The following is a 25,220-nucleotide window of genomic DNA, read 5'->3' on the forward strand; positions in this document are numbered from 1 at the left end:
TAAAATATCTAGGCCATATAGTAACACCAGAAGGCATTCGCACCGATCCCGACAAAGTGGAGGCGGTACAAAAACTTCCTCCCCCAACTAATCTGAAGGAGCTACGACGCATTTTGGGAATGGCATCGTGGTATAGACGGTTTGTACCAAACTTCGCAAAGGTCACGAGTCCACTCAACCAGCTCCAGAAGAAATCGGCCAAATGGGAATGGGGCCCAACGCAAGCGGAAGCCTTTGACAATTTAAAGCGTATCCTGACCGAAGCCCCAGTGCTAGGCTGTCCCGACTTTTCTCGTCAATTTTTCCTACAAACTGACGCCAGCTTGGATGGGCTGGGAGTCGTGCTGTTTCAACGCCACTCGGAACACGAGTCGGTAATTGCGTATGCTAGTCGCTCCCTCACCGAACTCGAAAAAAAAATATTCTACAACCGAACAGGAATGCCTGGCCATCCTCTGGGGCATAAGGAAGATGAGACCGTATGTGGAGGGTTATAGGTTCACCGTTATAACCGATCATCATTCGCTAAAATGGCTCCACTCGCTACAAAATCCCTCTGGTCGTCTAGCTCGATGGGCATTAGAACTCCAGCAGTACGACTTCGAGATCGAGTATAGGAAGGGGAGTTTGAATGTGGTAGCCGATACTCTGTCCCGAGCCCCCCTACCGGACACCGAGGAATGTTTCGCACTCTCCACCATGCCTACGGATTGGTATGAACGAATGATGAAAAGGATAGCTATAGAGGGCCATAAACACCCAGACTTCCAAGTCATAGAAGGACATTTATACAAACACATACCACGCCAGAGCGCATTCGACCCTCGTTCCGAATGGAAACGGTGTGTACCAGCAAGGATACAAGCGGATGTACTCCATGACCATCACAACTCTCTGCATGCCGGCCACTTTGGCGTTTTCAAAACTTTGAAACGCATTCAAGAGAATTTCTACTGGCCTGGTATGTCTAGAGATGTACGGAACTACGTCCGAAGCTGCGAAACATGTGCACGGTACAAAGTCGAACAGAAAGCTCCGTGTGGGCTTATGCATACAATGCAATGTTCGGCACCTTGGCAACTCGTATGCGCGGATTTCATTGGCCCGCTCCCAAGATCCAAGAAGGGCAACACTTCGTTGTTGGTTATCATTGACAGATTCAGCCGATGGGTGGAATTGGTTGCAACAAGAAGAGCCACCGCTCAGGACGTCGTGAAGGCACTCAGAGAACGAATCATCTATAGGTTCGGTTGTCCCGAGGTGTTTTTAACGGATAATGGCGTGCAGTTCACCAGCCGCCTTTTACAATCGTTTCTCAAGGACGTCCACATTGAGCATCGCACGACTGCCTATTACGCGCCCCACGAGAACCCTACCGAACGAACTAACCGGGTTGTGAAAACGATTATTGCCCAGAATACTGGAACCGACCATCGCAATTGGGATCAATACTTACCCGAGATTGCTTTCGCAATCAATACCGCCGTTAGCGAGTCAAGTAAATACTCGCCAGCCGAGATAATATTCGGACACAATCTTACTGCCCCGAACGCCCTTCCCCTGCCCACCATCGAAAAGCCGTGGACTAATGCAACCTACAAGGAATTGTGGGGAAAGGTAGAAGAGAATAATAAGAAAGCCAGTCGCAAGCAACAACAGTACTACAACCTTCGGCGAAGGAAGTGGTCCCCGGCAATCGGTGATCAGGTATGGGTGAAAGAAAGGCAATTATCATCAGCGGCAGAAAAGTTCAATGCTAAATTAGCGCCCAGGTACTCAGGCCCACTTACTGTCTCATCCGTCATACATCCCAATATCGTAGAAGTAGTAGACGAGAGCGGGAGGGTAAGGAAAGTGAATGTACAAGATCTCAAACAACACAATGCACATGACTCAACACATGTTACAACGCAGTGATCAATCCACGATCACCACATTCCACTCAAAATAGCCCCACTTCTCTCAGAGTAACCAAACCAATGAAACCAATAACACAACACACACCATACTTATTCTACCGCACCAATAATCGTCTCAGTCACTCAAGCGTACACTGGAAATGGAGAGAAAGAATAACCGCAACCCACTCTCGCTATGTCCACCATCAGTGTGGGGAGAAGTTAACCGGATCACTCAAAGAGAGATGTCGGTTGAGAGAAGAGTACATTTTAAAAGAGTAAGAATCCATAGATCAATGGTGGGCAAATTGCGAGAGACTCATGTATTTTTTACACTTTTGTGTATGAGGCCGAGCATTTCTGCCCAACAGTGCCATAGATTATGATGGATACGAGAGTAATATGTGTGGTGACAAAACAATTACACCACGCAAGATCAGGTGATGTAGAATTTGCAGGCATACGATTCGTTTGTGTGTGACAAAAACAACGAATAAATTATGTTGTACTCTCAAGGGAAAAAAACAACACATGTTTTCTTATTTCAACACGGCCTCCTGTGTACCCTTGACCCTCCCCCATATATCATCACATTTACACTTGTTTCCCCGAATCTCTCATTGTGTTGTCACGATGAATAAAGCACTCAAATAGTTTAAAACATTCACCAACTTCTAAAAGGGGTATTGCATGAAGGTTTTAAAAACCCTTAATCATTTTCAATCCAACAGCCAAGAAAATAATATGGAAAGAAAAGCCACAAATCCACGTCGCGTGATCGCACCACCTCAAGCTCCTACGCCTTTTGTACCACCGATGGAAGCAAGACCGAGGATCGTCTCCAATGAATTGTTGGCTCCGAGAAAAGTACGGTTTCAGCCGTCGGGACCTCCACCACTGGCCCCCATACGACGTGTGCATGAAGTTATAGAGCCTCCGGCCAATACATCGCCCTCTACACCAGCAGTCGTTTCCAGGGGAATGCCTGTGCTAGACGATCTACCATCAAACACTGGCAATCTAACATTGATCACGATACAGAATCGATCGCCGGCCGACACTAACAGTATACAACAAACACGTACTCCGGCAACCTGTTCCACTTCAACGGCATTACCTCCTGCCACATCAAATGTCGAGGAGAAAGGGGCATCGCCAAACAAATCCCCGTTTCCGGCACCCATATCGACTAGTTCACAAACAGCAGTCGGCCAAGTGCCCTCCATAAACAGCCCACCTACGATGTCCACGATAGCTGGCGAACCACCTACGACAATTGTGAACCAGGAGCTAGAGTCAGTGACGAATCAACGATCGGTACAGCGGACAGTTAGACGACAGCGATATTCGGGCCAGGAACTTGTTCAATGGATGAGAACGTTAAGGATCACCAGACCTCTGGGATATCGTCGCCAGACAGTACTACATTATCCCTACCGACCGAAAGTGAAGGTGACCTTTCTTATTTCAGGGTGTGCAAGATTGCAGTGTTGCGGTGTCTCCGTCGTAGTTCCATTGGCGACTCAACACGACCAACCCCAATCGCAGCAGTACAACTCATCTTAGACTATTTTCTTATGTTTACGGGATGTTTCAAGCTGTAGGACAGCAAACAATACTGGAATAATTTGAATTATACATACTCATTATGAAGCTGTAGAGCAGCATTTATACATAACTGATTTAAGGTTTAAGATTTTATAATTTATTTAGTTTTTATACATAATAAAGCTGTAGGGCAGCAACAACCAGTTGTACGTACTTTTATTGCTATTTTTTGTAATCCAATATTTATGAAGAAATAAAGAGTTCGTGTTGACATGAGCTTGCCACTTGGTGAGTAAAATACACCTATTATAATAGGTGGTGCGGGCCTTCGGCCAAAACTCGGTCAACGACGAAAAGACGGCCAGAGAATATGGACTCACAGGATAGTAGCTAATCGCCCTTTACAATTAACGAGGGATTTTCTTGATTTTTCCTTTTTCCCTAAGTGAGGAGGGAGATGTAACGTGACCGTTTCATACCATTCTTACATCTCCGCCGACCCACATTAATATGCATTACACCTTAAGGTATTTATTATAACGACAGTATAAACTTATAAAGTTACTCTACACATAATATTGCCTTATCGTCGTATATCATATGTTGAATTCAATGCTGTCAACGACAACACCGTTTTATAATAATTCTCATTCACTTCGTGTAACTACCCGAATATATATTCTGGGTTTATTCACCGAGGTTGTCGATCACCAGCCGACAAAGTACGACAAGACGTGTGGCTCGTCCGCAGTCTCGTTACTCGTTAGCTACGATTCGAACACGCTCCTAGTAAGCTCCAAGTCTCTTAGCAAGCTCCAGTCTCTAAGCAAGCTCCAAGTCTCTTAGCAAGCTCCAGTCTCTTAGCAAGCTCCAAGCTCTTAGCAAGCTCCATGCTCTTAGTAAGCTCCACGTCTCTTAGCAAGCTCCAGACTCTTAGCAAGCTCCAAGCTCTTAGTAAAGCTCCAAGCTCTTAGCAAGCTCCAAGTCTCTTAGCAAGCTCCAGACTCTTAGCAAGCTCAACGCTCTTAGCAAGCTCAACGCTCATAGCCAGCTCGACGCTCATAGCCAGCTCAACGCTCATAGCCAGCTCAATGCTCATAGCCAGCTCCTAAATATTTACCGACCTCTTTCCCCCACAGCAACCCGAATGCTATCGAGTCGAGTCATACACCCGACGACCGCCGAGCCGACAACCACCCGAAAGCATTACCGAACCACAACCGACAACTGCCGAGCTGACAGCCGCCCGATTGCCCAGAGCCGAGTCGTGTAGAGCCGAGCCCACCATTGCCGAGCCGAACGGTACCGATTGCCCCGAGCCGACAGCAACCCGAGTCTTGTAGAGCCGAGTCCGCCACTGCCGAGCCGAAAGTTACCGATTGCCCAGAGCCGACAGCAACCCGAGTCTTGTAGAGCCGAGCCACATCCGACAACTGCCGAGCCGAAAGCCACCCGATTGCCCCGAGCCGACAGCAACCCGAGTCTTGTAGAGCCGAGCCGAACGATTACCGAGCCACTTCCAATAATAATAACAAATCTTGCATCCACCCTCCACACACATATATTATTCGTTCATCAAACACCAAGAGTTCACAATAAAGATTAAACTTGTACACACTCGTGTTTTACTTAAGGTTTGTGGGACCTTAGGCCGACCCTGGCAGCGACTGAGCCTACCTCAGCCCTAGATAAAACTACTCGTTATAATTTACATAATTTAACTGTTCTTCACTTGAAAATGCGTTGACTGGTGAAGCATCAAAAATTCTTAATAACATCCAAACGACATGATTCTAGAATTTTCATCAAATCCAATATATAAACTGATAATTATTACAATTTTGGTGTAGGGTATACTTACTCATGTTAACTTCATTGTGTAGGATGAACAACACTCCAAGTGTATAGTTATTGATTGTGTTTCTTGGCTTCTATCATGACGCAAAATCTGGGGATTTTTTGCGGATATGTTTTGCAAGTGCCATATGAATCGCTCGACCCTATCAACAATCTGCAAAAAAATGTCAAACTGAATTTTAAATAGCCGGATTTGCAACTTATAATGAATGGTGTTTTAATTAATCATTCTTTTGAAAAACCACACACGTTGCGATTTTTGGATTTCGTTGATTTTTTCTTGGAATGTCATTTTATGATATGTATTTTATTCATTGCAGGTGTTAATAAACACATAAATATCAATAATTCATAATATATAATGAATGAGTACAGCGACAATAATATAGTGTATAAGAAGTGATTTTTAACACTTATCCTTATCACACAATTCGTACATTAAATTTTCAACCACATATCACAACAGAATTTGATTCGGATTTGAAACTAAACTCAAACTTCTCTTATGATTTGTTCTAAGTTTTACTTAAGAGTTTAACAAGATTTTCTTCGAATCTTCGGTACGGAATCACGGTGACCGGACATATGAATTTAACTCGCAAAATGATTTTCTTGTTTTTGTTGCTTACGAGGGCGGTTCGGAAACTTCTTAGCCTATCAATGAAAGACAATAGTTAGTTTTTCAAAAATATTTTTATTTTTCAATATAATCTCCTGAAACTTCAATACACTTAGTCCAACACTTTTCTAGCAATTCTATCCCTTGATTAAAATAGTTTTCCTCAAGGTCTTCAAAATAGTGGTTTACAACTGTAATTGCATCTTCATTTGAGGTAAAACGCTTGCCAGCAAGGAATTTTTTAGATTTGGGAACAAGTAAAAGTCACTGGGAGCTAAATCAGGAGAATAATGTGGGTGGTCAAGCAACTCGCACTTTAATTTGTTGATTTTAGCCATTGTTAAAACATTCTTGTGCGCTGGTGCGTTGTCTTGATGAAAAATTATTTTTTTTGTGTTGTAAGCCAGGACGTTTTTCTCGAATTTGTACATTTAATTGATCCAAATTATTGCAAATACTCTGAATTTATTGTTTTACCCTTTGGCAGATAGTCAATCGATAAAATACCTTTGAAGTCCCAAAAACCCGTTGCCATAACCTTACCAGCGGATTGAATTGTTTTTGCCTTCTTTGGGGCACTTCCTCCAGCTTCAGTCCATTGTTTGGATTGTTCTTTTGCCTCTGGAATATAGTGGTGGATCCATGTCTCATCAACAGTTGTGAAACGACGCTTACAATCCAAACAAGCTTGAGAAATGTTCATTCTTATGCGTTTTTGATCGACTGTTGACAAAAGCGGCACCCATCTTGCAGAAAGCTTTTTCATCTGTAGTTCTTCATGCAAAATTAAATGGACTCGATCATTTGAGATGCCCATGATATTAGCAATTTCACGCACTTTTATTCGTCGATCATTTAATACCATATCATGAACTTTGGCTACAATTTCTGTTGTTGTTGCTGTTTTTGGACGTCCACTACGTGGTTCATCTTCAATGCTTGTACGACCACGTTTAAATTCAGCAACCCAATTTTTTACTGTTGCATATGAAGGAGCACTTTCACCTAACACATTCACCACATCATTATGAATTTCTTGTCCCGATAAACCTTTTTTATGTAAATATTTAATGACAGCACGCATTTCTAATTTTTCCATTGTAAACAATTGCGGATGCGTCTTTTTTGAACACCTGTTTCTATTTGAAGGAGTTGCCAGATCGAAACAAAATTTAACATGTGTTCATAACAGAGATGGAAGTTTCCAAAACACTTAACTTTTTCTGTTTATACCGCGCTTTTTGTGCTAGGCTAAGAAGTTTCCGAACTGCCCTCGTAGTTACGAAATTTACAAACATTTTCTAATGATCTGGCAAAAAAACTATTATAAATTTCAGAAAATAAGTTAGAACTTAAGAAGTATTATACATTTGAGAAGGCTTAAGAGCCAACATGACATTGTTTAAAAACGAAATTATGTCCGATAGTGTGCTCAGGATATGGAAAGAACCTGTTTTAAATCCGTTGGTATCTAATAGCAGCGAAGACGACGAAGATTCCACAGATCCAATCCCAGAAGATGGTATTGAATGTATATCGCCCAGCCAAGATGAGGTAAAGCCAGCAATAAACCGGATGAAGAATAATAAGGCCGCAGGAGCCGATGGCTTACCAGCCGAGCTGTTCAAAACCGGAGGCGACACGATGATAAGATGGGAGGAAGAACGAGTACCCGACGATTGGAACCTGAGTACTCTGAGCCCCGTCCACAAGAAAGGGGATAAGACTGTATGCTATAACTATAGGGGCATAAGTCTACTCCCGATTGCCTACAAAATCGTGTCAGGGATATTGTGCGAACGACTAAAGCCTATGGTCAACGAGATAATTGGGCCATACCAATGCAGCTTTAGACCTGGGAAGTCCACCATTAACCAGATATCTACCCTGCTGAAAGCCTTGGAGAAGACCCAAGAGATGCAAATCGACACGTACCACCTTTTTGTCGATTATAAAGCAGCCTTCGACAGCCCCCTACGTTCAAAATTATTCCAAGCCATGTCTGAATTTGGTATCCCCGCAAAGCTCATTCGGCTTTGTAAAATGACTTTAACTGACACGAGAACCTCAGTTAAAATAGGAAAGAACCTCTCCGAAGAGTTTTGTAGCAAAAGAGGTTTCAGGCAAGGAGACAGCCTTTCGTATGATCTTTTCAATATCCTGCTGGAAAAGGTTATACGAGAGGCAAACGTCAAAAGAAGTGGCACAATCTGCATCAATAGCCACATGTTACTTGCTTATGCTGATGACATAGACATCATGGGACGATCAGTAAAAGAAGTAACTGATACCTTTACGAAGGTCGAAGGAGAATCTGCTGAAGTGGGTCTGGCGGTAAACGGCGGGAAGACCAAGTTTATGGTGTCGACGCGCGTCCATTGAGCACGGACCAACTGTTGAAGTGGGTTCCTATAAATTTAAGTTAGTAAAAGGTTTCGTCTACCTTAGCACCGCCGTAAACATAACAAACGACATCAGTTGTGAAATAAAAAGAATAATTGTATTGGCCAACATATCCTACTTTGGCTTAAGTAAGTATTTTAAAAACAAAGCCTCATCTCGTCAAACAAAAATAACGCTTTACAAAACACTGATACTACCCGTGCTGACATATGTTTCCGAAGCCTGGGTACTTGCGCAAGCAGACAAGGCAGTGCTTGGTGTGTTTGAGAAAAAATTCTTCGAAATATCTACGGACCAATCTGCCTCGACGGTGAATATCGACGTTGCATGAACCACGAGCTTTATCTGCTATACAACGACATCAGTGTAGATAAACTTATCTAGATGCAACTATTGCGTTGGCTAGACCACATTATAAGAATGAGTAGAGATGGTATTTACCGGGTATTTATTTGGGTTTTTACTATATTGAATTGCCAATACAACATCTTACACCCAATTTCTGGGTTTATGATGTGAAATCTTTTTAAAATGGATAATTTAGCAATACTTTAAACAAGTGGGTAAATACATACTTGGGTAAATACCCGAGTATTTACCCAAATATAGGGTAAAAACTCTTTATCTGCCGAACCACTTGACGTAGGCTGACAAAATTTGGCTCAAAACTTTCTTATATCAATAGTATTGAAAATGGAGTCCATGGGTCCATGTTTTGGTATAGCCCCCATATAGCCGTACCTCCCGATTTAACGTATTTTTCACCTATTAGCCACATTATACAACCAAATTGGCTGTAATTTGGCGCAGTGAGTCCTCAATGAGTATAATATATCCCTGCAAAAATTTGTCAACGTAGGTCCACGTTTTCTTGTAGCCCCCATATAAGGGTACCCCGATTTCGAGTATTTACCCAAAAGTGGGTAAAACTCGTTAACTGTCGAACCTCTTGACGTCGGCTGACAAAATTTGGCTCAAATCTTACTTATTTCAAGAGAACATCTGATATTGAAAATAGAGTCTCTGGGTCCATGTTTTGATTTAAGGAATTTTTCACCAATTAGCCACATTTTACAACCAAATTGGCTGCAATTTGGCGCAGTCCTCAATGAGTATAATATATCCTTACAAAATTTGTCAGCGTAGGTCCACGTTTTCTTGTAGCCCCCATATAAGGGTGCCCCGATTTCGAGTATTTACCCAAAAGTGGGTAAAACTCTTTAACTGTCGAACCACTTGACGTAGGCTGACGAAATTTTGCTCAAAACAAGTTGATGAAGAGATGAAAAGGCGCGGTATTCCATAAAGCGAAGCAACAAAGAGAGAAAAAATGGAGATATTTTCTTAGTTCTGCCTATGGAACAAATGTTCTGTAATGGGCCAGCTAAGTAAGTTAGTAAGTTCGGAGAAGTTTTACCAGACTACGTGGTGGACGAGGACATTTCCTACATTTTCTATACGAGGGCAGTTCGGAAACTTCTTAGTCTAGCACAAAAAGCGCGGTATAAACAGAAAAAAAATAAGTGTTTTGGAAACTTCCATCTCTGTTATGAACACATGTTAAATTTTGTTTCGATCTGGCAACTCCTTCATATGGAAACAGGTGTTCAAAAAGACGCATACGCAATTTTTTTACAATGGAAAAATTAGAAATGCGTGCTGTCATTAAATATTTACATAAAAAAGGTTTATCGGGACAAGAAATTCATAATGATATGGTGAATGTGTTAGGTGAAATTGATCCATCATATGCAACAGTAAAAAATTGGGTTGCTGAATTTAAACGTGGTCGTACAAGCATTGAAGATGAACCACGTAGTGGACGTCCAAAAACAGCAACAACAACAGAAATTGTAGCCAAAGTTCATGATATGGTATTAAATGATCGACGAATAAAAGTGCGTGAAATTGCTAATATCATGGGCATCTCAAATGATCAAGTCCATTTAATTATGCATGAAGAACTACAGATGGAAAAGCTTTCTGCAAGATGGGTGCCGCATTTGTTAACAGTCGATCAAAAACGCATAAGAATGAACATTTCTCAAGCTTGTTTGGATCGTTTTAAGGGAAATAAAATGGATTTTAAGCGTCGTTTCATAACTGTTGATGAGACATGGATCCACCACTATACTCCAGAGACAAAAGAACAATCCAAACAATGGACTGAAGCTGGAGGAAATGCCCCAAAGAAGGCAAAAACAATTCAATCGGGTGATAAGGTTATGGCAACGGTTTTTTTGGGGACTTCAAAGGTATTTTATTGATTGACTATCTGCAAAAGGGTAAAACAATAAATTCAGAGTACTATTGCAACCTTTTGGATCAATTAAATGTACAAATTCGAGAAAAACGTCCTGGCTTACAACACAAAAAAATTATTTTTCATCAAGACAACGCACCAGCGCACAATAGTGTTTTAACAATGGCTAAAATCAACGAATTAAAGTACGAGTTGCATGACCACCCTGATTTAGCTCCCAGTGACTTTTACTTGTTCCCAAATCTAAAAAAATTCCTTGCTGGCAAGCGTACATATTAATTATTTAAATTTCTCAATGTAGACATATAAATACAATTTTTTCCTTGGTAACTCATTGAAATAATCATTTGCGACCCTATATATATATAAAGTATATAATCTTGATCAAGGTAAAATTCTGAGTCGATCAATGCATGTCAGTCCGTCCGTCTGTTGTAATCACGCTATGGGCTATATCGGTCCACGTTGTCGGGCTATATCGGCCAACGTATTGGTATAGCCCCCATATAACGGTACCGCCCGATTTGATGTGTTATGACGTTTTTAGGCATATATTCAGACTGAATTAGCTATAATTTGGTATTTAGGGTTCCTAGTGGGCACTAAACATATCTACCAAAAATTATGGACATAGATCCATGTTTTAGTATAGCCCCCATATAACGGTTATAGGTATTTTTACGTTTTGGCATTTGGGGGTCCTACTGACCAACAAATTTATGTTGTAAAAATTAAGGACATAGGTCCATGTTTTCATATAGCCCCCATACAGTGGTAAAACCGCATTTTAGGGATAGCCCCATATCTCTACCGATTTCAGGTTTTTTATAAACTTTTTATCTACATTTACGGCAAGATTGGACGTCATTTGGTATTTGTTGTTCCCAGTGGTTAAAAATGTCTCCATCAACAATTGAAGACATAGGTCTGCGTTGTGGTATAGCTCCGATAAAATTGTACCCTCCGATTTTAGCTATTTTCCAGTTTTTCCTGTAGTCAAAAAACGTCTCCAACTTAAAGTATGGGCATTATTATTTTCGTAACAGAATATTTCATGGTGTAGGGAATAAGAAGTTAGATCCGGCCGAACTTAACGCTTTTTCACATGTTGTTTTACTCTCCACAATACTATGGAGGGTATAATTAAATTTGTCATTCCGCTTGTTACACATCGAAATATTCGATGGAGACCCAATAAAGTATATATATTCTGATCACCATAAAATTCTAAGTCGAAATAGCCGTGTTCGTTTATTGAAATCAAGATACGGCTCGCAATTTTTAAAATAGAGCTTTATAATTTGGTATAGAAATTTCAATTACTCGTAGGATGTTTAGTATTGAAAATGGGCATATTCCATCAGGAACATAAGCTATTTACATAGAACCTCCATCTCTGTCTATCAGATGCGATATATCTTAATTCATTAAAAGTTTTTCCGGTTTCTGTAAAAATTGTACGTCTCCACGTTTTCCTCGGCCTTCCGCGGCCTCTGTATCCTTGGGGATTCCATTCGAAATTTGCGTGTGATATTTCGTTGTATGGTCTTCTCAGAGTATGCCCCAGCCAGCAGTATTTTCTTCTTTATACCCTCAGCCTTTAGGCTAAGGAGGGTATATACACTTTGATACAATGAAAATGTGCCTCATCGAAATAATGGTTTTAGACCCCAAGTATGTTTGGACGAAATGTGTTTCAGACAATTTGGAGTCGATCTAGCCATGTCCGTCCGTCAGTCCGTCTGCCTGTCTGTCCTGCTGGCTGGAGCGCACGATAACTCTCGAACGGATGAACCGATTCGGTTCAAATTTTGGCTTTAGTAATATTTTGCCCAAACTTAGTTTAAGTTCGAAGATGAGATACATCGGTCCACTCCTTCCGGTACCTCCCCCACAAAAGTTCGAAAATGTTCGGAAAGTTTGTGCGCACGATAACTCTTGAAGGGAGTTATAGCGTAAACTTTCTACCAGAGTAATATGGGGTTCCAATATGGTCTCAATAGGTCCACTCCTTCGGGTACCTCCCACACAAAATTTCGGAAAAGTTCAGTTTAGGGCCATCTCTCGAATCGCTTTGATTTTTGTTCTAGCAACTTGTATTCACTGCCCTCCATACGACGGTACAAGTTTCATCAGGGGGCAAGTCCATACTTCCTGGGAAAATAGCATGAAAGTTGCAAAAAACCCCTATGACACCGTGTGAGGTGGTTGGAGCGCAAGATAACTCTCGAACGGATCTGCCGATTCGGTCCAAAATATGGCCTTAGTAATATTTTGACCAAACATAGTTTAAGTTTGAAGATAAGCCATATCTGTCCACTCCTTCAGGTACCTCCCCCCAAAAGTTCAAAAATGTTCGGAAAAATTGTTCGTACGGTAACTCTTGAAGGGAGTGGCCGAATTGGTCTATACTTTACACATCCTAATATATCTACCAGATATAGATCAGGTTCAAATATGGACTATATTTGTCCACTCCATCCGGTACCACCCACACAAAATTTCGGATAAGTTCACTTTAAGACCTAATACTGAATCACTTTGATTTTTGTTGAAGCAACTTGCATTCGCTGCCTCAATTACGACGGTAAAAGTTTTTTATGGGCAAGTCCATACTTCTTGAGCAAACAGCCCGAAGAGTGTAAAAATCCCCTATGGCACCATATGTTGTGGCTGGAGATCCACTTCCATAACGATCAATGTCGATCCATTCCTTTTAGTATGTCCTCCGCAAAACGTTTGATCTTTAATCATAATCACCATATTTGTAGGTTCAAACGCCCAAAATTTTAAAAACCCCCTAAATACACACGTATTTTGGGAACAAATTGTTTCAATATACACAGGCTGAGGGTATATCTCTGTTACTGATACTTTTTTACTTGTTTGATCTGCAGATTGATATCTTCTTGTTCCGCTATTTCTAATAGGTTTTTATTCGATATGGTTCTAGGCCACCATATTCTGAGGATGTTTCGCAGGCATCTATTTGTGAAGGTTTGCGTTTTATTTCTTCGTTTACAGTCCACGTTTCTGACCCGTAAAGTAATACGGATTTGATGCAGGCATTGTATATGTGTATCTTTGTTTTTGGTGATATAGCACTGGATTTCCATATATTCTTTAGGTTGAAATAAGCTACTCTCGCCTTAGCTACGCGAGATGATACGTCGTTTATTGCGCCTCCGTCGCTAGTTATGATGCTTCCAACGTAGCTAAACTCGCTGATATTTTGGATTGGGAGGTTGTTGAGATGGAATGCGGTTTGATTGGCATTCCCTTTTATGACCATAGATTTGGTCTTGTCTGCGTTGATTCGGAGTCCGCATTCTGCAGCCCGCTTAGAAAGTTCATTGATTTTATGTTGCATGTTTTCTTTTGTCGTGGCTAGTAACACAATATCGTCTGCGTATTCTAGATCCTCGAGCTGTTGGTTAATTCTCCACTGGATGCCTTTGTTTTGATTGTTGGTGTATGCTAGTATTTCGTCCAAGGTACAGATGAAAAGTAGTGGTGAAAGCAAACATTCTTGTTTTACCCCGCTGTGGGTTATAAAGGGATCGCTAGTTTTACCGAGGTGAGACACTCTCATTGTTGCGTCCGTGTATTGTGCTTTAATAAGATTAATTATTTTTGTTGGCACACCTTTTCTTTCTAGAGCTCTCCATATTACGACTCGGTTAATTGCGTCAAAGGCCTTTTCGAAATCGACAAATGTAAGGTACAAAGTTGAATTGAATTCATTGCATTGTTCGATTATTAATCTTAAGCTGTTGATCTGGTCTACGCAGGATCGGTTTAGTCGGAATCCAGCTTGTTCTTTTCGAAGGCACTGGTCAAGTGGTTCAAGGATTCGGTTTAGGATAATTTTCTTGAATATTTTGCATGCAGCAGGGGTTAATGCAATACCCCTCCAGGTACTGTAGTTTTTTAAATCGCCTTTTTTTGGTATTTTTACAATGATGCTTTCTTTCCAATCTGTCGGTATATTCTCTGTAGTCCATATATGTGTAAGCAGAGGTAAAATTATTTTAGCTACCGTCGAAGGATTAGTTTTATAAAATTCAGCTGGTAAATCATCTATGCCTGCGGCTTTTCCGTTTTTCAGTTGAGTAATTGCAGTCGAAACTTCTATCAGTGCAGGGGGATTTATGTTTACGGTGCCCACAGGGATTGGAGTAGTGTAATTTGAGCTTTGGTATGAATGAGATGACTGTTCTGATTGACACGTGTGATTTAAAACTTCTTCAAAATGTTCTTTCCACCTATTAAGTTGCTCTTCGTCGCTCGTTAGAATATTTCCGTGTTTATCTTTGATGGGAATTCTCGTATTTGTCTTCTTTCCTGAAAGTTTTCTTATTACATCGAAAACAGTTTTGAGGTCACGGCGTCGCTAGCCATTGTATTGATGAAGCTTCGTTTGTCATGTCTTGCTCTTCTTTTTACATCTTTGATTAGCTGAGAGATCGTTGCTTGGAGTTCAGCTTTTCGTACAGGGTTATGTTCTTGCATCGTATCTTCCCTTCTCCAAAATTCAGGAGATAGCCATTCCTTGTTTTCCTTTTGTGCAATGCCAACGATGGTTTTGCTGTCTCTTTGAACGAGTTTTTAATTTTGTTCCATTCTTCGTCCACGTCTGAATTTCTGGGGAGAGGTATTGGTGGGGGGTTATATTTAGTGTTAATGCTGTTAATGAAACGCTCTTTAACCCCATCCGATTTTAATTTGAGTCGGTTATAGAAGTGGCGTTTAGGCTTAACTAAATCATCGTTTCTTCTATATTTTTTAAGTGTGAGTTTGAGCTCGGCGATCAAAAGATAATGATCGGATGCGATGTCTGCGCTCCGTAGCACTCTCACGTCTTGCATCAATTTAAATCGCTTCTTGTTGATACAGAAATGATCTATCAGGCTTTGGGTGGAGAATCTTGGATCACGTGACTGCCAAGTAATTTTATTGTGAATTTTATGGGGGAAGTATGATCCTCCGACTACAAGATCGTAATTTGAGCACGTTTCCAGGAAAAGTGCTCCGTTTTCGTTTTTCTCTCCAGGGCTTTGCTTTCCCATGACTTTTTCGAACCCGGTGTTATCGCATCCAATGCGTGCGTTCATGTCGCCCATTAATATAAGGATGTCGTTTTTGTCGACACTAGTCAAGGTGCGATTTAATTCGTCGTAGAACTTTTCTTTAGTTTCTAACTCAGTTACCTCAGTTGGCGCGTAACATTGTACTATTGTGATTTTACCTATGCTGCTTTTATGTTGTGCTCTTATAATTCGTTCGGAGATTGCTGACCAGGAGATTAGGGAGTTTCGGAATTTCCTGTTTATAAATATTCCAACTCCGTGGATATGCGGACTTCCTTCATTCCGACCTGAGTATAAAAATGCGGTCGCCTTTAGAGTTTGTGAAATCACCGCTGCCGTTCCATCTCATTTCGCTTATGCCTATTATTGCGATGTTGAGTCGGGTGCATTCTGCTGATAGCTGGGCTAGTTTTCCGGTTTGATACAACGAGTTAACGTTCCATGTAGCAAATCTTATCCGTGGGCATGCGAGTGTCATCATCAGGGTATCGGTTTGTTTCGTTTTTCTGGTTTTCGTTTGATTGTTTGTAATCTGTAGAATTCAGCTGCACTAGGTGATTGGCCTAGTAATTTCATTTGAGAGGTGTGGCCTCCAAACTTGCCAACGTCTCCTTAATTTTGTGGTGTCGACCATTTCCTGCTGAGAACCGGTAGTTTAAAGGTTATTCCGCCTATGTTCGGTCGCCATTTCCCCATCTGTGGCAACGGGAGCCGCCGCGTGAAGCCTGGGGTTGACATTTGCTTTGGAGAGGCTGTGTTTGACGCATCACAAAGCCTTGGCCCCCAAAAACGGTATAGAACGGTACCTCCCGATTTTCGGTATTTTTAAGGTTTCAGCCTCATTATCCCAACGTAATGGCTAAAATTTGGTCTTAGACTTCACTTCGTTGGGGATATAAAGCTTTCCACCTGAAATTTGTTGGTGTAGGTCGACGTCTTAATATTTTGATGGTTGTGGCCTCGAAATGGCTGATTTTAACTATAATTGTAACCAAACTAGCTGCTTTGGTATAGCGCTCACATATTAGCTACATTTTTCTACTGAACTACCTGTAATTGGTCACTTAAGGTTCCCAGTGGTCTAAAATTGTCCACCCAGTTTTCGGTATTTTTAGGGTACATTTGAGACATGGATCCACCACTATACTCCAGAGACAAAAGAACAATCCAAACAATGGACTGAAGCTGGAGGAAGTGCCCCAAAGAAGGCAAAAACAATTCAATCGGGTGATAAGGTTATGGCAACGGTTTTTTTGGGGACTTCAAAGGTATTTTATTGATTGACTATCTGCAAAAGGGTAAAACAATAAATTCAGAGTACTATTGCAACCTTTTGGATCAATTAAATGTACAAATTCGAGAAAAACGTCCTGGCTTACAACACAAAAAAATTATTTTTCATCAAGACAACGCACCAGCGCACAATAGTGTTTTAACAATGGCTAAAATCAACGAATTAAAGTACGAGTTGCATGACCACCCTGATTTAGCTCCCAGTGACTTTTACTTGTTCCCAAATCTAAAAAAATTCCTTGCTGGCAAGCGTACATATTAATTATTTAAATTTCTCAATGTAGACATATAAATACAATTTTTTCCTTGGTAACTCATTGAAATAATCATTTGCGACCCTATATATATATAAAGTATATAATCTTGATCAAGGTAAAATTCTGAGTCGATCAATGCATGTCAGTCCGTCCGTCTGTTGTAATCACGCTATGGGCTATATCGGTCCACGTTGTCGGGCTATATCGGCCAACGTATTGGTATAGCCCCCATATAACGGTACCGCCCGATTTGATGTGTTATGACGTTTTTAGGCATATATTCAGACTGAATTAGCTATAATTTGGTATTTAGGGTTCCTAGTGGGCACTAAACATATCTACCAAAAATTAATTGTCCACCCAGTTTTCGGTATTTTTAGGGTACATTTGAGGTTCCCTGCAGATTTTTGGTGACGATCCGATCAAAATTGCGACCTGTAGCGTGATTACAATGTTTAGATGGACCGACGAATGGATGGAGGGACGGACACACATAGCCAGATCGACTCAGCTCGTCGAGACATTAATTTTGGTGTATATAAGTATGAGTCTACAACCATTATATGCGTTACAAACTTTGTGGCCAAAACCAACATATAATACCCTCCCTACATAGTAGTGTAGGGCAGAGACGTAGTTAGAAATGCATCTCGACAGCAATTCGGGGGGACCCAGGGCACAAAATTGTATGTTTCGTGAGTAAAATATACAAAAAATGTCTAAAAAACATACTTCGATAACCTGTTAATCTTTCCCAAACATACTGCAATCCATAGGAAGGGACTTTGAAAACTTAATATAATGCTTTTCTCGCTGTCCTTGGATATTCCTAATGACGAGTGTGTATCATCGTCATTAGGAGAGATGGATTCTGTTAGTGCAGCTATTTAATTTTTTTGTTTACTCGACAGTGTCTGCTTGCAAGCCATTTGTCCACGTGTCCCAGCCATCATGATCCATCCATTTCACACATACGGATGAACTTCAAGCTGTACAGTCCAACGATATAGTCTAACTGTGGTATCATATTTTCATTGCTTGGGTTCAGGAAAAGGTTTCAGGACTAATTGATGGGCGTTACTCTCTATTCTATACTTTCAACGCGGAGATGGTAAAAGCTTGTATTGTAGCTAAGAAAAGTCTAAATCTTATTCAACTCTACAGTTACAGTGACGACGATATGACAGTAGCCTCGAGAAGAGCCTTAATGCCAGGCTCGGTCTACATGTCCTATGAAGTACCAGACCTGCCAAGCCAATTGTAGCACAAAGTAGTGGACGAAACATCGAGCAGTTGCAGTTTGATAATGGGCTGTGATGCAAATGCGCATCACTTCCACTGGGGAAGCAATGACGCCATTGTGAGAGGCGAATCCATGTTCGATTTTATTTTGGCTAATAATCTGCGAGTTTACAATAGGGGAAACACGGCTACCTTCTAGAATAGAGCAAGAGAGGAGGTAATAGACCACACACTTACAAATATAAAGCATACGTCTATATAGGACTGGAGGGTACAGGCTCGGATCACAGGGCGGCACACTTTCGAGTTTCTTATAGGTGTAAAAAGAAACCGTGTCATAGGAACCCCAGAAGCATCATTTACGAATAATTCAACTCTTTAGCTTTTGCAGGATTGTGTGAAATTCCAGAGATCTCACGAATTGGTCACTGATACAGGTAGGATAACTCAACCAGTTTGATGGAATATCTGGATGTGGCCAACCTCAAGAAAACCAGCAGGGAGCATACAACAAGGCTAGCAGGCCAAATTTAGTGCAGACTGGGACCTATACAAGGATAATTTCAATAGGTATAAGAGTGAGGTCAGCTCATCTAAGACACATTCATGGATAAACTAAAGTGAAGCAATAGATGGAGTTAATGCAGCGGCAAGATTTCGTAAGGTGATCTCAAAGGATTCAAAACCTATTGCGAGCGTCAAACGTAATGATGGTACATAGAAAACCTCCGCCCTGTAGATGGGATACTCAAGAAATTTAAAAGACTAGGGACTAGACTAGTGGCAAATTGTTGTCAACGCTGTCTGAACTGATGCACTGGTAAAACTCTGACGGTGGGCTCACCATAATGACCTTGGTGTGAATCCTGCAAAGATGAAGTTGGTACTATTCACCAGGAAAAGGAATATCGCTGGTTTTGTGCGACCAATATTTAATGGAATGATGGAATTGAATCTCTTTACAGAGGCGAAACACCCGGGAGTGGCCCTTGAACATCGGCTAAGATAGAAGAGGTGTGAAACTGACTATATTTCGCCAATCCTGGACTTTGACATTGCGGACGTAATAATCCTTGATAGGAGTGAGTGGGAGCTGGGCAGACCACTTTCCGATAGTCTATCCATTTTCACCGATGGGACGAAGATTGAAGATGGCGTGGGATCTGTTGTGTATTCTGAAGAACATCAGACGGTCGTTCACTTAACGAAAACTGCAGCGTTTTCAAGGCAGAAGTCTTTGAAGTGCTGACAGCTCTAGAACTACTAGTAAGAATGACAGGCTTTGCAGATAGGTTAGTCACGGTTTACACGAACAGCCAGGCTGCTCTAAATGCGTTAGGATCCTCCACTTTTACATCTAAGACTGTTCAAAGTTGCAGGTCTATCTTAAAAACTTGTAATATAGACGTTAATTGAGGGAAATAGGACAATTTATGAACTGGCAACACGAGGCATCCAGTCCTCTGTTCTTTAAATGGAGGACTATGTCAAGCCACCACTTAGCTTCTTCTTCAACAAACTTACTAAGCTCTACACAGAGAAAAAGAAGACGTATCTGATTGTAAAATAACGAATTTAATTTGGGCGGCAATCTCAGGGCGTAGAACTGCGTCCCCTCTCACACTAAGAGGTCACTACGGGATCAGATCAATGACCAGCAAGTGGTGGGACAACAACATTGAGTATTACAGGCTATGTACAGTGGATGCGCCCAACGACAAAAATCAAAAAATGAATGTCACCATTCTAAAACAAGATGCAAACCGCTTCTAAAGATATCACATTTTTCGAAACATAATTTACTTTTGCCGTTTTTTGCGGTTCTTACAAACATGACTAATTTTGAAGAAAAAAAATTATACATCTTTGTGTTTATTTCAGCTTGAGTCCATATTTTGTTGTAATTCAATTGTTTGAATAACAACAAAATATTTTAAAGTGGATATGAAATTGATTAGTTGCGGGCGAAGGGTAGGGAATACTATAGTTTCAGTTGTCACCAAACAACTTCATCAGTTCCCTTTTTCGCCGACTCTGTATCGATAAACAGGTCAATAAAGCCATCTAGCAAATTAAATAAAATGAGAAATTTGCTGTATGGCCCTAAAGCTGTTTACCCTACAATTTGAGTCGAACTAAATAATTTCATATCCACCACTGTTTATACTATACTATACTCAGCCTTTAGGCTAAAGAGGGTATTTACACTTTGATACGGCCAAAAATGTGCCTCATCGAAATAATGGTTTTAGACCCCAAGTATGTTTGTACGATATCCGTTTCAGACAATTTTGAGTAGATCTAGCAATGTCCGTCCGTCTGTCTGTCTGTCCGTCTGTCTGTCTGTCTGGCTGGCTGGTGCGCACGATAACTCTCGAACGGATCAATCGATTCGGTTCAAATTTTGGGTATCGAAATATTTTGTCCAGATTCGATTTAAGTTCGAAGATGGGCCATATAGGTCGACTCCTTCAGGTACCTCCCCCACAAATGTTCAAAAATTGTCGCAAAACTTGTGCGCACGATAACTCTTGTAGGGAATAACCGATTTGGTCCATACTTTGCATATCGTGTAATTTCTACCAAACTTAGATGAGGTTTCAATATGGACTCAATCGGTCCACTCCTTCGGGTACCTCCCACACAAAATTTCGGAAAAGTTCAGTTTAGGACCTGGTCTCGAATCGCTTTGATTTTTGTTTACGCGAGTTGTATTCGCTGTCCTCTATACGACGCTGTAAGTTATATTAGGGGCATGTCCATACTTCCTGAGAAAATAGCCTGAAAGTTACAAAAAACCCTATGACACCGTGTGCAGTGGTTGGAGCGCAAGATAACTCTCGAACGGATCTGACGATTCGGTCCAAAATTTGGCTTCCGTAATATTTTGTCCAAACTTAGTTCAAGTTCAAATATGGATTATATCGGTCCACTCCTTCCGGTACCTCCCCCACAAAAGTTCAAAAATGTTCGGAAAATTTGTGAGCACGGTAACTATCGAAGAAAGTAACCGATTTGATCCATACTTTTCACATCGTGAAATTTCTACTAGACCTAGATGAGGTTCTAATATGGACTCAATCGATCCACTCCTTCGGGTACCTCCCACACAAAATTTCGGATAAGTTCAGATTAGGACGAGCTCTCGAATCGCTTTGATTTTTATTGCAACAACTTGTATTCATCGCCCCCCATACGACGGTACAAGTTTCATCAGGGGCAAGTCCATACTTTCTGAGAAAATAGCCTGAAAGATGCAAAAAGCCCCTATGACACCGTGTGTAGTGGATGGAGCGCAATATAACTCTCGAACGGATCTGCCGATTCTGTTCAAATTTGGCCTTCGAAATATTTTGTCCAAACATAGTTTAAGTTAGAAGATAAACCATGTCGGTCCACTCCTTCAGGTACCTCCCTCACAAAAATTCAAAAATCTTCGGAAAAAATATGCGCACGATAACTCTTGAAGGGAGTGACAGATGTAATCCATACTCTGAACATCCCAATATATCTACCAGATATAGATCAGGTTCGAATTTGGACTATATTTGTGCTCTCCTTTGGGTACCACCCACACAAAATTTCGGATAAGTTCACTTTAAGGCCTGCTCTCGAATCACTTTGATTTTTGTTGAAGCGATTTGCATTCGCTACCTCCATTACGACGGTAAAAGTTGTTTCAGGAGCAGGTCCATATTTCTTGGGAAAACATCCCGAAAGGTGTAAAAAGCCCTATGTCACCATATGTGGCTCTCGAACTGTTCTACCGATTTGGTGCAACATTTGGTCTTCGTCATATTTTATCCAAACTTAGTTTCATGGGCAATACCGGTCCCCAACTTCCGGTACTTCTCCCCTATATTTAAAAAATGTCACTAAAATGTTAGGACGATATCACTTGAATGGTTCAACTAATTTGGTCCAAACTTTGGATCTCCTAATATTTTGTCAAAATTTATTTTAACTTCTAAAATGGCCCATATCGGTCCTCCCTAAGGGTACTTCCCCCACAAAAGTTCAACATTTGTGTTAATTCCTAATCCACATTTTTGTCGGCAAGTTCAAATGTTGAAAAAGGGCCACAAAATTCTGAAGATACGCTAAATACATTCTATATGTCCGTAGATGAAAGTTTCAATTCACATTGGCAGAGGGTATACATCTGTCGGCAAACCCGACTGACACTTTTTCACTTGTTTTATGTCGTCTTTGCTTCGCAAAGAATACGAACATAGGAGTGTTGCTTCAATAAGCGGGGGTAAAACAACAAGAAAGTTGTTTTCGCATTACGCATTGGTCAACAAGGCCGTGCTGATGCCTATTATTGTTGTTGGCGTTTTTTTATTGTTGGACTGCAGAATTTTACATCTTTGTGTTTATTTCAGCTTGAGTCCATATTTTGTTGTAATTCAATTGTTTGAATAACAACAAAATATTTTAAAGTGGATATGAAATTGATTAGTTGCGGGCGAAGGGTAGGGAATACTATAGTTTCAGTTGTCACCAAACAACTTCATCAGTTCCCTTTTTCGCCGACTCTGTATCGATAAACAGGTCAATAAAGCCATCTAGCAAATTAAATAAAATGAGAAATTTGCTGTATGGCCCTAAAGCTGTTTACCCTACAATTTGAGTCGAACTAAATAATTTCATATCCACCACTGTTTTTATGTCGTCTTTGCTTCGCAAAGAATACGAACATAGGAGTGTTGCTTCAATAAGCGGGGGTAAAAACAACAAGAAAGTTGTTTTTGCATTACGCATTGGTCAACAAGGCAGTGCTGATGCCTATTATTGTTGTTGGCGTTTTTTTATTGTTGGACTGCAGAATTTTACATCTTTGTGTTTATTTCAGCTTGAGTCCATATTTTGTTGTAATTCAATTGTTTGAATAACATCAAAATATTTTAAAGTGGATATGAAATTGATTAGTTGCGGGCGAAGGGTAGGGAATACTATAGTTTCAGTTGTCACCAAACAACTTCATCAGTTCCCTTTTTCGCCGACTCTGTATCGATAAACAGGTCAATAAAGCCATCTAGCAAATTAAATAAAATGAGAAATTTATTACAATTTGCAAGGGTTACAAAATATTTTCATACCCTCCACCATAATATGGAGGGTATAATTAAATTTGTCATTCCGTTTGTAACACATCGAAATATTCATCGGAGACCCCATAAAGCATGTATATTCTTGATCAGGGTAAAATTCTAAGTCGATATAACCACGTCCGTCTGTTGAAATCAAGATACAACTCGCAATTTTTAAGATAGAGCTTTGTAATTTGGCATTGAAGTTTCTATTACTCCTAACATGTTTGGTATTGCAAATGGGCTATATCGGTCTACGTTTTGATATAGCTCCCATAACGCGGTACCAACCGAGTTTCGGTATTTTGAAGGTTTTAGCTTCATTATCACACCGAATTGGCTGAAATTTGGTAGTTAGTCTTCGTTGGGGGTATAAAACATTCTCCCGAGAATTTTGTCGGTATAGGTACACACCTTCATATAGCCCCCATAGGACGGTACTTCCCGATTTTTGTTTTTTGAAGTTTGTGGCATCATTATTCTACCGAAATTTTTGGTATATGTTATTAATTTGGGGTATAAAACTTTTCATATGAAATTTGTCGGTATAGGTCCACGCTTTCATATAGCCCCCATAGAACTATACCTCTCGATTCTCGGTATTTTGAAGGCTGTGGCATCAATATTTCTCCGGAATGGCTAAAATTTGGTATTTAGTCTTCGTTGGGAACATAAAACTTTCTCCATGAAATTTGTCTGTATAGGTCCATGTCTTCACATAGCCCCCATAGAACGGTACCTGCGGATTTCCGGTATTTTGAAGTTTGTGGCATAAATATTCCACCGAACTTGTTGAAATTTCGTATTTCGTCTTCGTTAGGGGTATTCAACTTGCCCCTCTAAATTTGTCGGTATAGGTCCTAGCCTACATATAGCCCCATAGATCCCAGCTTTCGATATTTTGAAGGTTGTGGCCTTAATATTCCAACGAAATTGCTGAAATTTGGTATTTAGTCTTCGTTGTGGGTGCAAATCTTTCCACTTGAAATTTTTAGGTATTGCCCTTAAACAAAACTTCAAAATACCGAGAATAAGCCACCGAAATGGTTTAAATTTGGTATTTGTAAAAATTGAGGTAAAAACCTTTCCGACTAAAAAAGCTTTCATCGGTTTCGATATATCCCACGTAGAACGGTACCTTCCGATTTTCGTAATTCTGAGGTTTATGACGTCAATATCCCACCAAAATGGCTGAAATTTGTTATTTAGTCTTCCATAGAGTTATAAAATATTCCAGAAGAGAATTATCGGTATAGGTCCACGTCTTGCAATATCCCCCAAAGAAGCATACCTGTTGATTTTCGGTATTTTGAAGGTTTTACTCACATTATCTTACCGAAATCTTCTTGAGCCTAAAAAACTTTTGTCGGTATAGGTCTTTTCAAATTGCATTTGAAAGAGGAAAAAAGTTAGATGATAGCGAAGCCGTCCCACAATCGATGTGTCTGAGGAGCCTTCTTAAACCAAAGGCGAAACATGTCATGTCACACAGTGGTGGTTGTGTGGGTTCGTTTCGTCGGCTTTCCTTTTTCAAAAAGCATCTTGGTCAGTAAGCTCGTCTCTAACGAGAAATTAATTAAAAAAATGCTTATAATTTCAGCAATTAACGATATTATTAGGTAAGTTTGCGACCAATAAAAAGTAGTCGTAAATCTCT

At 40.5% G+C, this 25,220-nt stretch overlaps 1 protein-coding gene across 1 annotated transcript; it reads left to right on the forward strand.

Annotated features, from left to right (window-relative positions):
* The first annotated feature begins 3,046 nt into the window (after nucleotides 1–3,046).
* Nucleotides 3,047–5,107, forward strand: LOC141394585 (uncharacterized). Its single transcript, XM_073969214.1, has 2 exons — nucleotides 3,047–4,235; nucleotides 4,586–5,107. The coding sequence occupies exons 1-2, from the start codon at nucleotides 4,047–4,049 to the stop codon at nucleotides 4,787–4,789; spliced, it is 393 nt and encodes a 130-aa protein (XP_073825315.1). The 5' UTR covers nucleotides 3,047–4,046; the 3' UTR covers nucleotides 4,790–5,107.
* Nucleotides 5,108–25,220: the final 20,113 nt, after the last annotated feature.

This window comes from Musca autumnalis, unplaced genomic scaffold, assembly GCF_047663935.1.
Source record: "Musca autumnalis isolate F117 unplaced genomic scaffold, ASM4766393v1 scaffold_2, whole genome shotgun sequence".
Taxonomy (NCBI): Eukaryota; Metazoa; Arthropoda; class Insecta; order Diptera; family Muscidae; genus Musca; species Musca autumnalis.

What these genes read in the sequence shown, in the direction of transcription:
- LOC141394585 (XM_073969214.1), top strand. Translation starts at nt 4,047, where the DNA reads ATGTTGAATTCAATGCTGTCAACGACAACACCGTTTTATAATAATTCT. An exon ending in ACGATTCGAACACGCTCCTA is followed by an intron (nt 4,236 to 4,585) that starts GTAAGCTCCAAG and finishes TTTCCCCCACAG; the next exon opens with CAACCCGAATGCTATCGAGT.